General features: G+C 51.6%; 1 protein-coding gene across 2 annotated transcripts; it reads left to right on the top strand.

The window, feature by feature from the left end:
* Window positions 1-6,578: 6,578 nt before the first annotated feature.
* HAND1 (heart and neural crest derivatives expressed 1) lies at window positions 6,579-10,065 on the top strand. Of its 2 annotated transcripts, none has more exons than XM_032477171.1 (2): window positions 6,579-7,417; window positions 8,990-10,065. In XM_032477171.1, exons 1-2 carry the CDS (start codon window positions 6,866-6,868, stop codon window positions 9,092-9,094), a joined length of 657 nt encoding a protein of 218 aa, XP_032333062.1. In that variant the 5' UTR covers window positions 6,579-6,865; the 3' UTR covers window positions 9,095-10,065. The 2 variants fall into 2 exon arrangements, with proteins under 2 accessions (XP_032333062.1, XP_032333060.1); XM_032477169.1 differs by having other exon boundaries at window positions 6,666-7,417; window positions 8,993-10,065.
* Window positions 10,066-16,697: the final 6,632 nt, after the last annotated feature.

Below are 16,697 nucleotides of genomic sequence, written 5' to 3'. Positions count from 1 at the left end.
GCAGAGAGCTTGCCCTGCTCCCCTTGGGGACGCTGCCAGAGCGGTGCTTGATCCTTAGTAAAATAGACGGAGAGATATGGCTCAGCCTGGTGTTTCCAGGAGAAAGCAGACTCGATGATTGCTAGTGAAGGCCCCGTGTGTCCAGCGCTGCCTGGACTACAGGACTCCCCAGCCCATGGGGCCAGATGCGTCTGTCCTCCGGAACGCGTTCCCAGCTCCAGCTTTTTCCCAGTCTTCAGCTGGGGTAGGCTGGTTGAAGGGTCCTGGAGATAGGTGGAGTGAGTTGATTCCATCCTCCTGCGAAATTTCAGATTGGACTGAAAGGAAAAAGTTTCCCTGACCTGGGAAGCAACGATCAGGCCGTGAAAGTGACCTTCATGACAACTGACCAGAGATAAACCTCTTGGCATGAAACAGCTCGGCATACAATTGATCAGTCGGTTAGGGACCGGCTACAAGCAACCCAGCACCACAAAACTTACAGCAGTGCACTTAACGAAAAACCCCGCTATGCGTAAAACAGACTGGTGCACAACAGAACACCATTAACTGACCACCTGAAACTGATCGCTGTGAGTCTGACAGGAATGAAATTGCCCAAAAGCAACCTGACTGGATGAAAGGAACCAGAATGAAATCCACCTGCAAGGGGCTGGAGCAAGGAGGCTGAAGAGGGCCTCAGGGTGAAGTGGGAAGGAGGCTTGTCTCCCGGTACTCGGTGCTCCAGAGAGCCTGACTGGTGCTGCTGCGGGGACTCGACGGGGAGGGGGTGGTGTCCAGTGCTTTTTAATTTATGACTGCCGCACCCCCAAGCGATCCCATAAATTTGGGGGCCGTTTTCACCAAAGCTGTGAGTTACGATTTTTCAAATAAATACATTTTCCAATCAGACGGGGTTCTGTTTAGGTTGAACGCGTCCTGAAGCAGACATCTCTCTGCGCGGAAAATACACAGAGGAGGAAACGGAGCCGGGACGAAGCTCAGACGACATAAAAACTTGTGTAAACACATTGTCATTTACGGACTTCGGAAGAGAAAGGGAATGGAGGAGGAAGATGTTTAATTCTCCCTTGAATTCTCAGGCCCCAGCCACGAGGGAAAACACGGAAATTTTAGTATTATTTTTCCATAAGCATGATTTGTGTTACTCATTAGACAATGGGCAGCATCGGGTTTACCTTAAATAGATTTTGTAATTTTGAGGCTGTTACAAACCTAAGGATGGGCAGGTTTGTGCTGCGAACACCCTGCCCCCATGCACACACACACACAATCTTAGTTTTTTCTTTGGAAAGAGTGTGCGGGAGATAAGCCAGAATGGGTTATTTTAGCAGCAGAGGGTCTTCGACTTCTAGCTGTATGTCCCATTCTCTGGGACTGTGTTTTGTCACCTATAAAATAAAGGTGGAGCAGGAATAGGAATCTAAAGGCCCCCTCCTCTTGCACCCAATAGCAATCATACATAATTCTGTGCACAGTTGCAGGAAGCTAAGGGATTCCTGAAGCTAAAAGATAGAGAATGGAATGGCAGATTGTGGTTTGGATCCTCTCGGGCAGACAACCCCTCATCAGGAAAGGGGGGGATTAAGGGGAGACCGAAGCTGCCTGGAACCCCTGGAGATGTCTGCACTCTTGCTGTGTCTCTGCCACTCACTGTGCGTCCTTAGGGAAGCCCATTCCTCTCCCTGGGGCAGTTTCCCCGTAGGTCCTAACACGAAATCTCAGCAAACTTCCTACTCTCTCACACCAGCAAAAGCAAGGAGGCCTCTCACCCGACCAGCTTCTAGGGGAAATCGACCCACTTTCTGTCTCTTCCCTGCCCTGATCGTCCCCCTACCCAACACGCATTCCCCGCCCCCCCCCCACGCCGCCCGGGCCCCAGGGGGCAAGTTAGGCCAGATTGGAAAGTCATGGACACTCTAGATGCGGCAGAGAAATGTTTAAGGGATTTGTGCGCTCATGCTGCGGGGTAAATGGTCCGCGGGCTGATTTATGGCGCGTTACTGCGCGACGCGATTCCCCAAGACAGAGAGAATATTTTACACCGCGCTAATATAAACAGGCGGCCGGCCCGGTCCTTTTTATGGAGTTCCTGTAATTACCCCGGCCCTGACAGGTCCTTGATTTACGGCCCTATTTAGATAAAGGGTCCGGTGCGGGGATTGCTGGTGGCGTCAAGGTCACGGGACACGGCGGGAGAAGGTTTGCGGTAGGCGCCGTGGCGCGGGCTCTCCCAGGCCTGCCAGGCGTGGGGGCAGGAGTGAGGGGAGGAGCTGCAAAAGGGCAGGAGAGGGACTTCGAGGCCGAGGTCACTGTCACCCCAGAGCGTCGAGGCTTGAGTATAACTGGTCCACTGTACAGATGGGAGAACTGAGTCCTGGTGGAGGCAGGAACTATACACCCAAAACTTCACAGCAAATGAAATGCGGGTGGGTTGGCTCGGGAACTGGAATTCAGGTCTCTGGCAACATAATCCCCACACCTGGCGATGCTGGGTCTCCCCCATCTCCACCCTCCTGACATGGGTTTCTGTAGGGTGGGTGGGGAAAGAAGGGGACTCAATGAGGTCAGAAACAGGAGCGGTGGCATCAGAACAGAGTTCTGCAAGGGAGGCCTGGACTCCCGCCCTATCCAGGGATACGCAGTCGTGTGTTGCATTACTTCCCCTGTGGAAATAATATTCCTCAAAACAGAGCCACTATTTATACAGATTTACTGTTACTGTGCTAAGAGCTTCATCTATATAATTTAGCGTAATCTTAAACCAGCCCTCTGCGGCGGGTATTATCGCTCCCTCCTCTGCAATTTACAGCGGAGGAAACTGAGGACGCGTTGTTTCACACCCGGAGGAATGACCGTGCGGAGTTTCATCCCGGCTGCGTGGGCCGGATTCTTCCTCGAGGCTCTCTTGAGCATTCCTTTAATACAATTTTTTAACCGCTAATGTGCTCAAGATCCCTACCCTATAAAATGGGGTGAGGGTTCTTGCCAGACCTCACTAGCATAACTGGAGGAAGAAACATGCATTTGAAAATGCTCAGAGCGCCAGACCTTCTGAAGGCGCTATCTGGGTGAGCACCGCGGGATACGGGAAAAGAGGCGGGGTAGGAGGGTGTGAGACTGGCGGGTAGGAACCCTCCCCCCGCAACCTCCACCCCGAAGTCCCTGACTCCCGGTCCTTGGTCTGTGGAAGTCGTCAGGCAAAGGCTGGAGTCCTACTGTTTGGCCCCAGAGGCAAGCGCTAAATCCCCATTCCGGGAGAGAGGAACCAGGGCGGGTCCGTGCAACAGCCCAGAGCTGGGAATTACGGAGCTCCAGACTATCATTCCTATACTTTTTCTCTGAAATGGGGAAACCGAGGCTCAGAGAGGGAAAGGAACACAATGAGATACTAGGTAGAGCCAGAACTCAACGTATATCTCTTGCCTCTCAGCTTAGAAAAACTTTGGCCAAACTCCCAGGTCCCAAACGTCCCACACCATATAGCCTGGGTGGGAGAGAGAGAGAACCTTCACCAGGTCCCCACTGTCTCTCCAAACGCACCTGAGCCAGGCCGTAGTTAAAAGCACGTTAGGGTCTTCCAGAAGGCAGGATCTGGAGCCTAGGCGCCTTGAGGTCTACGCGGACATTCTCCCTGGCGTCCATCCTGCTGGAGGCTACCCAGCCCGGAGCCCCAGCAGTCCCCGAGGGCCGTGCTCCCAGAGTGGACGCTGCTGGGAGGACTACTTTTACTCCTTGGCTGGGGGTTGAGAGCAGTGCTTTCTGGGGCCCCGGTGGCTGCCGGCATCCTGCCCTTCAGCCACCCACAGGGGACTGTTGGGGATCTGGGGGCCCTCAAGGCATTTCATGGGACTGGGATTCATCATCAAGTACTGACAATACATTCCCTACCACACTAACCAGGCTGGATATTTGGAGAGTATGCATGCCCCTGAGTGATCTGTGCAACCCTGGAAAATGATTGGGACGCACGAGGATGGGTGCTGGAGCTGTGAGCTTGTGTGTGGGTCATGGCATGTACTTACCTATCCAGTGCACCCCATTCATATGGGTTCTGTGACAATGTGCGTACTATTGTTCAATTTCATTTCCAGGGCTTGTGACTGTGACTATGTAGATAGGACAGAATAGATGTCCACTTGTCTGAGTGTTTGGCATCTGTGTTCCTGTGTGTAACTTCTGTGCAAAAACTTTTATCACTCAACACCTGTGTATAGTAGTAATTGTGGCTGTGTACATGTGTGTGTCATGTACACATGACATGTATGACAGGGTTTTCAGAAGTTTGTGCTGTGAATACAATTGTGGGGCACTGTAAGTAACTGAGACAAACTGGTTGTTCCTGTGCACAATTGTGACAGTAAGAGTATGTGTCAAGCCCTGAAGCTGTGACGTGTATGTAGAATTGATATGCCTTTGCTGTATGATGGTATCTTTATGCATGCCTGAATGTAGGATTGGGAGTGGCTCAGAGCTGTAACATGTGCCCTATGGTTGACAGATAATGCGTAAAATCCTAGGAATGCATGAATATTGAAATCCCGTGTGTCCTGTGGGTGTAAATGTGTTACCAGGAGAACGCACATACTTTTTGGCGCCTGTATGAATACATGGATTTTTGTGTAATGCTGGTGATTTTTTGTGAGACCGTGTGCCTATATATGTGGACGCGTAATGGTGAGCCTGATGATCTGCGGTGAAGACTGTGTCCGACTAGGACCACGGCTGGGTATGTGTCAAGGATTGAGGTCCTTCTCCACAGAGTAATTACTGTCTCAACCAGCACACCCGCACTCCAGAGCTCCTCCAGGTCGGGGAGGAGCGGGGCCCCGCGGAGCCGCGGTTGAATCGGGCGCCGGGAGCGCCCTCCCCGCGAGCCTTCGGCTCCGCGCTCGGCCCAACCCCAGCGCTGCTGGCGCCAGGCGCCCGGGAGAGCGGCGGGTTTCCAGCCGCCTCAGGCAGGAAGCAAGGTCCTCCCTCCCCCAACGCACCTCTAGGGCCCACAGCCCTACCGGGCTCCCACAAGTGGAACCGGCTCTGCACTAAGGGTTTGTCCACTTCTCCCCTGTAGTGTCCCCACCCTATCCATTTATTCCCTTGTACAGGAGAAGAATACCGTGTATCCACTCGCTACCCGACCTCAAGGAAAATCGTCCATCTTCTCTCGGCCTCACCTTTACCATCTGTACAATGAGTGAATTGACCTTTCTCCCTTTGCTCATAGCAGGGGTCAATAAATTCTTGTTGAAGAAATGGGTAAAGGAATGAATTTGCCCTCTAGAAAGAGCATGTATTTGTCTCCTTCTTTCACACTAACCTCCACATTACTTTTGAGAGAACTGCACACCTTCACGCCACCTAGGGAAGGGGCTTGGCTGGGAAAAGTTGGTGAGGATGGAGGGAACCAAGTATTAGGACATCAGCTGCGAAGCTACCCATCAGAAGGTGAGACGGAGAACCCCACCCTGGGATTTCCACGTCTCAACGCCAGCCCTGGGAAGGCCCCCGCAGACAGAATTCGGACCCGTGTGGCTGAGCACTAGCCGGGAGGGGCAACTGCCGAGGTCTGAGCGGCCAAGACCACGTCTCTGTGCCAGTGGGTGTGAGATGCAGGGCGCTGGGTTTCTCTCGCTGGGTGAGCCTCTCGAATAGTGTGGAGGTCGTGGTCTTCTCCATGTGTGTTTACTGCCAAACGCTGATTTCTCGCAGTGTGAGCTCTAGTGCTGAGAATTGAACATTCTCAAGTGATGATGACCTGCCTGGAGTGGCCCAGTGTAGCCGAGTTCTCGACCCTCGGTTCCAGCCCCACGGAGAGGAGGCTGACTCTGCGTTAGCCTGGCCGGCCTTTGGACTGGATCAGGCACCCAGGAGACAAGAAGAGTGGCTCTCAGGCCCTGGAGCCCAGAACAAACTGGTAAATGCTGATACGGGCTTGGAGCCTGCCTCCCCCTACTTGCCACCCCTCCCCCCAACCCCTTCCCCGATTTCTTCATGGGTTGGTAGCCGCCTGGGTGGTAGTGCATAGGACTTGGGTCAGAGTTGGCAGGTTCTCTACCGGGTGCAGGAACTGCTGCATTCCCGATGGTGCCTGAAAACTAAGGGCTGGAGGTGCTTAGGGAAAAACATTAGGGGCCTATCCTGCCTCCAGCAGCATACTGTCATTTTTCAGCTCTGAGGCCAAGTGGAGCAGATGAAGCTCAGGACTGGGAAACTCTGGAGCTCCTATTCTGGATTCCAGAGGGTCTAGAAACAAGAAACTTTCTTTTTTTCTGCGCCTCAGTTTCCCTGTCTGTAAAATCTAGGTGAAGGCCTTTTCGGAGGATGATTCTAGATCCCTTTCCTGGGGCCCACGGGGACTGGAGTGGCAGACTCTGTCCAGGACATTGACAGTCTTGTGCCTTAAGTTCGTATCCCTCGGCCTCCCCCAAGCTGGGAACTGGGGGAGAGGGGGAGGAGGGCAGGGGCGGAGGTGGGGCCGCCTCCCTGTCCCAGCAGGCGGCCTAGAGTCGAGTGGCGCTAGCTGAGCTTAAAACCAGGGACGGCCACCCCCCTTTCCTCCTCCCTGCCCCCCTGCCATTGGCTCCAGGGAGAGGTTGACATCAAAGCCGCGGCCTTATATAAGCCAGACCCTGAAGGGGAGGCCGCAGAAGGGTTAAACAGGTCTCTCGGCATCCTCGTCCTAGCCGGCGACAGAAATAGGCAAGACGGCGGGCTGTGCATCTCATCTTCAGCCTTGCCCCAGACTCTCTCAAAGCCGGTGCCCCTCGGAGCGCCACCCCAGAGCCTACGGGTGGCCCCGGCAGTCTCTGGGGCGCATGGGGCGGCGCTAATCGGGCTGGCGGCGCAGGCCAGGGGCCGCTCCAACATGAACCTCGTGGGCAGCTACGCACACCACCACCACCATCATCATCATCATCACCCGCACCCCGCGCACCCCATGCTCCACGAGCCCTTTCTCTTCGGCCCTGCCTCGCGCTGTCACCAGGAACGGCCCTACTTCCAGAGCTGGCTGCTGAGCCCAGCTGACGCTGCTCCGGACTTCCCCACCGGCGGGCCACCGCCCACACCCGCGGCAGCCGCCGCCGCCTACGGTCCAGACGCCAGGCCAGGCCAGAGCCCCGGGCGGCTGGAGGCGCTCGGCGGCCGCCTGGGCCGGCGGAAAGGCTCAGGACCCAAGAAGGAGCGGAGACGCACAGAGAGCATTAACAGCGCGTTTGCGGAGCTGCGCGAGTGCATCCCCAATGTGCCGGCCGACACCAAGCTCTCCAAGATCAAGACTCTGCGCCTGGCCACCAGCTACATCGCCTACCTGATGGACGTGCTGGCCAAGGACTCACAGGCCGGTGACCCCGAGGCCTTCAAGGCTGAACTCAAGAAGGCGGATGGCGGCCGCGAGAGCAAGCGAAAAAGGGAGCTGGTAAGTCCGGGGGCCTGTATGCTCTAGTCAAGGGCGCGGGAGCGCGGGAAGCACCCGCAGGCCAAATACGCAGTGGAAGGAATCTCCGTTGCGGTGCGTGCTATTTTGAGAGGCAGAGGGTAGTTCTCAAATGGTCAAGATGTGCACGGAGGGAAGCAGATTCATATTTGAATCTATTTGTAATGTGGATCGTGTTTGTAAGACTGTGAATGAAGACCAGAATCTTAACCTTTCGGGAGAGGGTCAGAGTCCCTTTTAAGAGTCCATGGGAAGCTTCAGACGCGGAGAAAACACACACATGGTTTATTTCTTTCCAATCTTGAGGGGTCCTGATTCACCTCTGGGCTCTCCTGGAAACCAGGTTATGAATACCTTAGGGTTTAGTTACTTCAGTTTGAATGTGAATTTATGCTTATAGGCTCAGCTACTGTTTTCACAAGGCCTTTGCTGAAGAGGTTAGTCTACTGCCATCCTTGTACAGATAGGAAAACTGAGGCCCAGAGCAGGACAGGACTTGAAGGTTACCTACCCAAGGAGCTGTTTATTTGGGTAAAACAAGTTAGTCTACTCCCTGCCCAGAGCGTGTTCCAGCGCTCCACTCCCTACGGCCGGCTCTGAGGGCCACCTTGATGGTTTTGTGTGTAAACGCCAACAAGCAAGAGTCAAGAGTCTCACCCACTTCTTTTGGTTTTGGAGATCGCGGTTCATACCGGCCTCTCTCGATCCTCTCAAGTGAGGTGACACTTTCTAGAGCTTGGTTTCTCTGGCCCAGGGTTCTGGGACCTCTGAAGGCAGTGATTTCCAGGCTGGTGAACTGAAATAATTTCTCTAGGTTGGTGCACTTAGGGCTGCAGTGCGTTGGAGTTGACCAGAGAGCCCCCCTGGATTTTATCTGTCCTGCAGGGGCTGTGGTAAACTAGGGAAAGCTCACCTGGGGAGACTGGGAAAGACCCTAGCCAATGAGTTTTTAAGGACATGTAGGCCCAGGCAACTGCTGGTTAGAAGTAATTGTTGAGCATATCTTCTCCACCCCCTGCACATCACCACCTCCTTCAAGGAGCGGAGAAGGGGGATGCTAGGGCAGGCGAACTGCCCCCCCCCCCCATCGCCTAGCCTTCTGAGCATCTAGCGCCGGCTGGAGGGACCCAACTCTGTACCCAAACCCAGGTGCTAAACTAGGTTGGAAAGCCGGTGGGACGTGTTGGGGGAGCAGGTCCTCGAGGGAGAAGACTGTTGATTCCCACCCCTCCCATTTGAACCCCTGCAGTCTCCCTACGGCACCATAAAGCCAAACCTACAAGCATCAGTTTCACTAGACACAGAAAATTCTCATTATCAAACCCCAGAAGCTGCCCAGTCCATCCGGGACCTGGGAACTCGGGGCATAAAGGCAAATTTATGAGCCTGTTTGCCTATTTTGCAAACAGAAATTCGCCACTTATTTAAAGACTCTCAATTACTGCTCCCAACATCTTTTACCCCACTCCACTTTTACCCCACTCCCGGGCGATTGGAGCAGAAACATTTAAATCTGTCTCTCTCGCCTCTTTTCTTGTGTGTGTCCTCTGGCAGCAGCAGCACGAAGGCTTTCCTCCTGCCCTGGGCCCAGGCGAGAAGAGGATTAAAGGGCGCACAGGCTGGCCGCAGCAAGTCTGGGCGCTGGAGTTAAACCAGTGAGCCGAGGACCGCGCCACGGCTGCCAGACCCCGGGAGGAGAGGAAGGCGGCGGCGAGCGCCGGGCTCTGGGTTCCAGGGACTTGTAGGGGTGCGTCCTGCCGAGCCTCTGCTGCGCGCTGGCAGGTTGCTGACTGCAACTACACACTTGGATCGCACGTGCAATGTCATTTGAAATTGTTTTTAATTCATGAAGAGAAAGATAAATATATATATAACCACCCCCGACCCCGGGCAACCGAGAGGGCGGCTCTTGGCTGCCCGAGTCGAGAAGGAGGGACCGCGGGACACAAACTCTAAGGTGTACCCTTCCAACCCTTCTGGGGCGAATTTAGAACCCTCGAGATGCCTTCCCTACTACGCTATCTAGATGCCTTTCTGGTCAGCCTTCCCGCTTCGCGTCAAAACCCTCCGCGCGCGCTCTCCTCCCTAATTACAATGCAATAAGAGGAATCAGTAGTTTTCTGCCAGGGAAAGAGAACCAAGCCAGGAAGAGGGAGGGCTGCCTTTGTTGTTCTCCCTCAAACAGTGCTGTTTTTATTTTATTTTATTTTTTGTCGCTGCACTTCCTATTTAGTTCCAAGGGAGACACTCTTTACCTCTCTTTCCTTCCTTTTAAAATTTTTTCTTCTTTCATCTTTTCCCTTTCCTTTTCTTTCCTTCCTTCTTTCTTTTCTTTCCTTTCCTTCTTTCTTCCTTTTATTCTTTCTTTCTGTCTTTCTTTCTTCCTTCCTTCCTTTCTTCCTTTCTTTCTCTTCCTTGCTTCCTTCTTTCCTTTGCAAATAAAAACTTTTCCCTATGTTGAAAAGTTTTTATGTATTTAAACTACCTACCGTGCCTGCTGCGCTCAGGTGTTTGTTTAATCCCCCATCCCCACCCTTTTTCTACCTCAAATCTATATGACCACTCACTGCCCCCTCCCTTTGCCAGAGCAGTATCTATGCTCTTGACTAATAAAACATTTTCTGAAATCAGCAGAAGCCTCTGTGATATTTTGGCGGGTGTCCTGACCCCGGTCCATCGTTTCTGTTAGGTAGAGAGTCTCCAGTTCCTACTTCTCTTTTGATTAACGCCAAACCAAACTACAAATCAAGTCAAGGCAAGGGGGCAGATAAAGGATTTACTCCTGGAACAAAGAGCAAAGTTCTCCTTAGAAGATGGGGGTGGAGGGGCAGGATAGCTTTAATCAACCCACAGAAAGGAAAACTGGAAACGAATTAGACCCAGAGAAGACCGGCTAGGATTGATGTGGGTCAGCATTTGGGTCTGTCTGTGGGTTAGTATGCACCTCGGTGTCTGCAGTCCGTGTTTTGGTGGTTATTGGGTCGGGCTCCGGTCACACAAACGAACGGCATGGCGAGGGCAGGGTAGCTCGGAAGAGCGGAATGGCTCGGGAATACGGTCACTTATGTGAAATTCTGAACATACAGTTGCACGTGCAACGGTGCAAGAACTCACATGCAGCCGCGTGGCTGAGGAGGTGGGGGTGGCAACGAGGGTCTGCTTAGCAAAGTCCCAACAAGCAGTAAGGGCTCGGCAAGGCGGAGCAGCCGTAATTTTCCACATGAATGAAAGAACCTTGTGAGTGCTTATGGTCAAAGCGAGACATTTACGTTTCTCTCTAGCAACAAACACTTAACAAATATTTGTGAGAGCATATGTATTTGTGCAAAGGGATGGGGGTGGGGTATGTGCAGGCTAGTCCGGCACTCGTGCAGGAGAGCCGGTCTCGGTACCCCCACCTGCGCACCCGCTGCTCGGTCTGAGGGTGAATAAAAGCGTGTGCATTTGTCAAGGCGCGGATGAGTGCTGGGCCGAACTGGGGCGAGCAAACGCAGGCGACTACAGGTCGCTGAATAATAGCGTACAGACAACCAGTATGGTTCGTGTGCGATGCTCTGTGCTAAGCGCTTTTATGTCTCCTAACAGCTCCCACGATTGCCAGAGGGAAAGAACGGTCTGCAGGGCTGGCACTGGTCCCTGGCCCTCGCTGCGAGGGAGGCGCGAGAACGCGCGCGCCGGTCTCCTGGCATTTTCCCCGCTCCACATCCGGAGCTGGAGGCCCGGGCTTGGGCCCGAGAAAGGAGACCCCGGGCAGCTCCAGGGCCAGGAGTGCCTCAGGCGTCCAGTCCCGGCATCAGGGTGAATATGGGGCCCTATTAGTTTGGGCTGTAAACACCGTGGCAGGGCTGAGCGGCCACGCGGGCCTTTCCGGACGCGAAGGAGTTAATAAAAGGTGTTTTATGGGCGCGAGGAAACGGTGGAGGAGGTGTGAGCTTCTCTCTACTCTGACCCCCCTACTTTTTTCTTTATTCCCTCTCGCCACCCGCCGCCAGATCAAAAAGGCCGGCGATTTAACTAGGGCAACACCTCGCGGTAATGAGCCGGCCCGGGACACCCCTCCCCCGCCTCAGTACCCGGCCCGAGGCCCCAAGGCCCCTCGGGGAGGAGCAGAAAAGAAACATCGAGTTTTCCTTTTCTTTCCAAGAGCTGGGGCGCCCCTTAGAAATCCAGACAGGCACGGGGAAACTGAGGCTTGGGGAGCAAGCCAACTGAGGTTTGCCCCAGCACGGAGGGGACATTTCTGGATTCGAACCCAGGACTCCAGTTTAGTTTACAGGCCGTTTTATGGCTATATGCAGAACACCCCGCCCGCGACTATTTTTAGCATCATGAAGTATCCTAGGCACGGGAAGAATGCACACCCGGGTCCTGCTTTCTCGTAGCCTCGGCCAGTGAAAGGAGAGAGGGTACCGAGGGGTACCGCCTGCAGAGGCCGGAGCCAAGTTTGGCATAAGCACGCCTCCTCCGAAAACCCCATCCCGCGGGGCTCAAACCCGCTTAGAGAAGACAGCGCGGGGAGCCTCACATTCGTTCCCACCTGTGTCTGGTCCCAATCTCAGATCTTGCACCCAGGAGCTGAGACAAGGGGGCGGGTGCCCACTGAGGGGGTCTCGGTTGTCCTCCCACTTTCCCCAAACCTTACTGCACTGTCTGGGACGCCCGAGCCACATTCCCAGCCCTCACTTCCCAGCTGCAAAAGCTGAGCCTCCAGAGCACAACGGAGTTGCTCTGGGTTTCACCAACCAGACTGAGACAGGGGCTCCAGACTTGGGGTCCAGCTCTTCTCCTCGCCACGGGCGGGCTCTCGGGCAGCTCATGCGTCCTCAGCTCTCCTTCCGCAGAATGGCCTTGGAGCCTGCCTTTTACTTTCTTATTCTCTCCCAGGGTTCAATGCGGTTTGTCAGTACCCTACCTCCACCTGGCTCTGGGGGACGGTGTCATTAATATTATTTTGGGATTAAGGACAGCAACTATTTTTTTAATCTGGGGGGGGGGCGGTGGAAATGCAATGGTCACGAACTTAAAATTAAATTCCAGGGATTTATTGTAAGGAAATACTAACTACTGTTACAGAGCTTTAACTACAGGGCTATTCTACAAAAGAATGGAAAATAGGAAAGGACCTCCCATATATTATAACTACAGAACTGGTTAACTAAACTCCCCAGTGGGTTACCACTCAGCCCCTGGAAAAATTGTGGGAATTGATATGGACATTGTTCATGGTATAAATGGGGGGGACCCCCTTCCAAGTTTCTAAAGACTGTCAGTAGTGACCTGCTTAACGTAAAAATAAATAAATGAATATCATTCATGGAGGAAAAAGTGAAAGAATATACATCAAAACATTTACACCTCTGTGTCTGAGTTGTGGTAATAAGGATAATTTTGACTTTTTTCCCTGCTTAACTATGTATACACACACACACATACGTATATTTACAATGAATAAGTATTAATTTTGCAATAAAAAAATTAAGCTGCAATTTCCTTCTAATCGCTCCTGTGGCCAATGTACTTTCAGTACAGTTTATTCAACATGCATTGATTGAGCTCCCACCTTGTGCTCGGCACTGTGGGTATAAATAATGCATAAGAAACAATCCTAATAATCGTCATCAATTAACATACAACAGTAAATATTTGTCTTGAAGGGTTTCTTATTCCTTTCACAAGCAGTAAATACAATCTTTTCCATACATTTAAAGCCTATTAGTACATGAAATAATAACGACGGTAAAATTTTATTAAGGAAATTACTTAAGCCCTTACTTAGCATGCATTATTTCATGTAAGCCTCCTGAGGATCGCGTGAGGTTACTACTGAAGCAGCTGGGGCTCAGAGAGGTGAAGAACTTTGTTCAAGGTCAGATGACGGTAAAAGGCAGGCTGGGCTCGGATCAAAGGGCAGGTCTGGCTGCCTCCCGAGACTTGGCTTTTCCCCACATGTCAGAGCGCCTCCGTGTGTGTGTGTGTGTGTGTGTGTGTGTGTGTGTGTGTGTGTGTGTGTGTGTGTGTGTGTGTGTGTGTACAAACTAGAGAAAGAAAGAAGGGAGTTTATGAAGGGATGTGGGATTCTAACTCCAGCTTTCCTCTGGAATCTTCTTCCTCCATCCCAGCTCAGAGTGGATCCCATCTGAAAATGAGGAGGGGTGTGGGCTCCTTACCATCTAGGTTCTTTCCTGACTATAACACCGATTCTAGAAATCCACTTTTTGCTGGTGACAAGCTCAGCCTGTCATACTTTGCACTAGTCCGTGACTCCTCTTTCTCGGGTACTTTCACTTCTCCAAGCACATTTTTCTCCCCATGAACTAGAAGGGAGAAGGGCAGGAATTAGGCTCCTCATGGACAGATGGAGAAAGGAAGACACAGAGAGGGAAACAACCAGCTCAGGGTCACACAGCCAGTCACAGACTGAGCTGGGGAGGAGACGGCAGTCTGCAGACTTCGGGCCCAGAGCTCTCTTGGAAAAGGCCCTAGATCCTTCTCTTCATGCAACCAGCAGTTAAGCTTATGGTCTTGCTAAATCTTTATAAAAGAAATGAAAGCAAGAAATCAGCCAGTCTCATTTTTAAATGAAAAGTGACTACTAAGAAAAAATATGCAGGCTCTAAAGTGTCTGAAACCAGCCTCCTGATTTAAGCCTAATTTGTTTGAAAAAAATGGTTTTTTCCAGCCAAGAGAGTTTTTACAGCTGAGCTCTCCCAAACCCATAAAAAACAAGGTTTATATGGGAAATAGTGAAAGACTCTTAACTGTAATACACAGCGTCTAATGTAAGCAGACATAGACACTATATAAAGCTCCTACAAATGTTATTAAAACAAACAGAAATGCACATTTATCCCCACAGAATGGACAACGGAAGGCATCAGACTTTCAAGGAGTTCCAGGAGTCCTATGTTCACTGCAATGCTCAAAGCACCCCATCACACTGGAACCTCAAAATCTTTACCCACCATCCAAACATTACCCTCTTTTTAGGGAAGGGGAAACAGGCCCACGGAGGGGAGGGACTTGCTCAAGGTCACAAGGGGAGTTGTACTCTTCTTTTCTTCTAGTCTACCTAACCCCTCTACTTCCAATGAAGGGGATAGAATCAATCCTACAGGGGCCAAGACACCCTGCACAAGTTATTGAACATTTCCAACCCTCAGTATCCTGATCTACAAAGTGGCTGAGATCATTGCCCCAACTTCCTGGGGTTTGTGAGGTTCAAATGAGATAATGTGGGCAGAGCACTTGGCATGGTGTCCACGGGAGAGCTATTTTTATTATTTCACTTAATCCTCGCAATAACCTTGTGAGGCATTGCAGATTTATTTCGGTTTGCTTGTTTGCTTGTTTTGGAAAGATCAGCATAGAGGCTGCGGTGACTTGCCCATGGGCACACAGCCCGTGAGTGGATTCCTGGTTTCAGAGCCCGTATATTCCACATTACTAAGATAAACCAAGGGGTAGGCAGGCTGCGGCAGCTGAATTTCTGAAACCGTCTAAGACAGCACCACAGAGCAGTAGCACTCTTTATATATTAACATAGAAGTATATTTCTCTTACTGCAAGCCACCAGTGGGAGCCATATATATATAATTAAAAAAATTTTTGGTAGCCACATTAAAACAATAAAGGGCAACAGGTGAATTTATTATTAAATTAAATCATAGATTTAATATATTTAACTCACTATGCCTAAAATAGAATTAACATGCAGTCAATATGAAAATTTTAATGATGTATTTTACATCCTTTTTTTCATACTGAGCAAAATCAGGGTGTGTTTTACAGCTGACAACACATCTCGGTTCAGACCACATTTCAATCATTCAGTAGCCACATGTGGCTAGTGGCTACCACTTGGACAGTGCAGGTCTTACGACTCACGTAGCAGGAATGCTAAGTATGGAGTTTTGGTTAATCATATCAATAAATAACTACCATTTATTGAGCACTTCCTGTGTCCGCAACAGCCGTGCTCAACCTATATGGGCTCATTTACTCGTCCTAACAGCAGAGGGAATGTATGTAATTTATTCCTGGTCACATGACTCATACATAGCAGGGCTGGCAGGCAGACTCAGCCCTGGCTGTCTCTCAAACCTGCAATTTTAGCCGCTGAGTTCCATGATTTCCAGGGACATCAGCAGGGCCGTGAGATGTGGAGTGTACTTTGGAGTGTCCCACCCAGTGGCGGAACCCAGGGTTCCAGGTCCAAGTCTACCGTGAATCAGGTGACCGTGGGCCAATCATCCTCTTGGGTTCCAGTTTTCTAATCTCTGAGATGGATTAACAATACCTTTTCTCACCGTGCTAAACTCTTGTCAGGTGGAAATGGGGAAAGGTCTTTGAAAGTGTTTTGAAACAGAGAATATAGCATGAGACTGGGTGAAGGTCAACAGGGAGGTCTGGACTGGCCTGCTGGCCTGTACTCACAGCTAAATGAGCTGGTTAGAAAAGCTGTGCAGCAGTGGGCAGGTTTCTTAACCTCTCTGAACCCCAGAACCTTCTTCTGTAAAAGCAAAAGCAGAATAGCTTGCAGAGATGTTGTGAAGATCCAGTAGTGAGTAAATAATGACTGGGAAGCTCTTAGCGTGGCCCAGAGGAGGCTGAGATAAACACAAGCTATTATTACTTAGGCTGTTGTAGCTGGGGTTGGGCTCCAGGGTCTGGTTAGGAAGAAACAGGGAATGGCAGGGAAGGGGAAGGGGGAGTGGCCTTTCCCAGCCCCTGAGAGCCTGCTCTGGCTCAGAGCAGTATTCTGGCAGTCCCAGGGCGGGGTGTGGGAGGCGTTCATGGGGTTTGAGAACAGTTAGTGTGGTGGAAAGAGCGGTCAAGAGAAGGGAGTTAGCCTGTTGTGTGACCTCGGGCCCTTCCTTGCTCCCACTGGACCATAGTGTTGCCTGTAAAATGAGGGGTGAGACCAGAAAGCTAAATCCCTTTCTGCTTTGGTTGTCCAGACTTTTACAACGGTATGAATCAAAGCATTCTTTAAACACAGCGTCTGTATAGGGGACAGAAAATACGCCAGCCTTCCCATGTGGCCTGGGGCTGCCACTAAGGGGAGGGCGCCACCTGGTGGTCACACTCCCTCATCTGTGCTCGGTGTAGAGAAATCAAAGACTGTAGTGACCCCAGAGCCCCAGGGCACACTATTTCTAACTTCCTTTAGCAGTTCAGAGAAGCGGAGAGGGGACCCAGAAATTTCACAGAGCCAGGAGTTGTGGGCAGGAGGCTAACTCCTGAGGGACGCTGGTGTTTTGCA

The sequence above is a fragment of the Camelus ferus genome, chromosome 3, assembly GCF_009834535.1.
Source record: "Camelus ferus isolate YT-003-E chromosome 3, BCGSAC_Cfer_1.0, whole genome shotgun sequence".
NCBI classification, from domain to species: domain Eukaryota; kingdom Metazoa; phylum Chordata; class Mammalia; order Artiodactyla; family Camelidae; genus Camelus; species Camelus ferus.
The sequence above is the reverse complement of the archived record's forward strand: the minus strand, read 5'-3'. Positions and strand labels throughout refer to the sequence as shown.

Coding starts and splice junctions, on each gene's coding strand:
- HAND1 (XM_032477171.1), top strand. CDS start 6,866: ATGAACCTCGTGGGCAGCTACGCACACCACCACCACCATCATCATCAT. Junction 7,418..8,989: donor GCAAGCGAAAAAGGGAGCTG/GTAAGTCCGGGG, acceptor GTCCTCTGGCAG/CAGCAGCACGAAGGCTTTCC.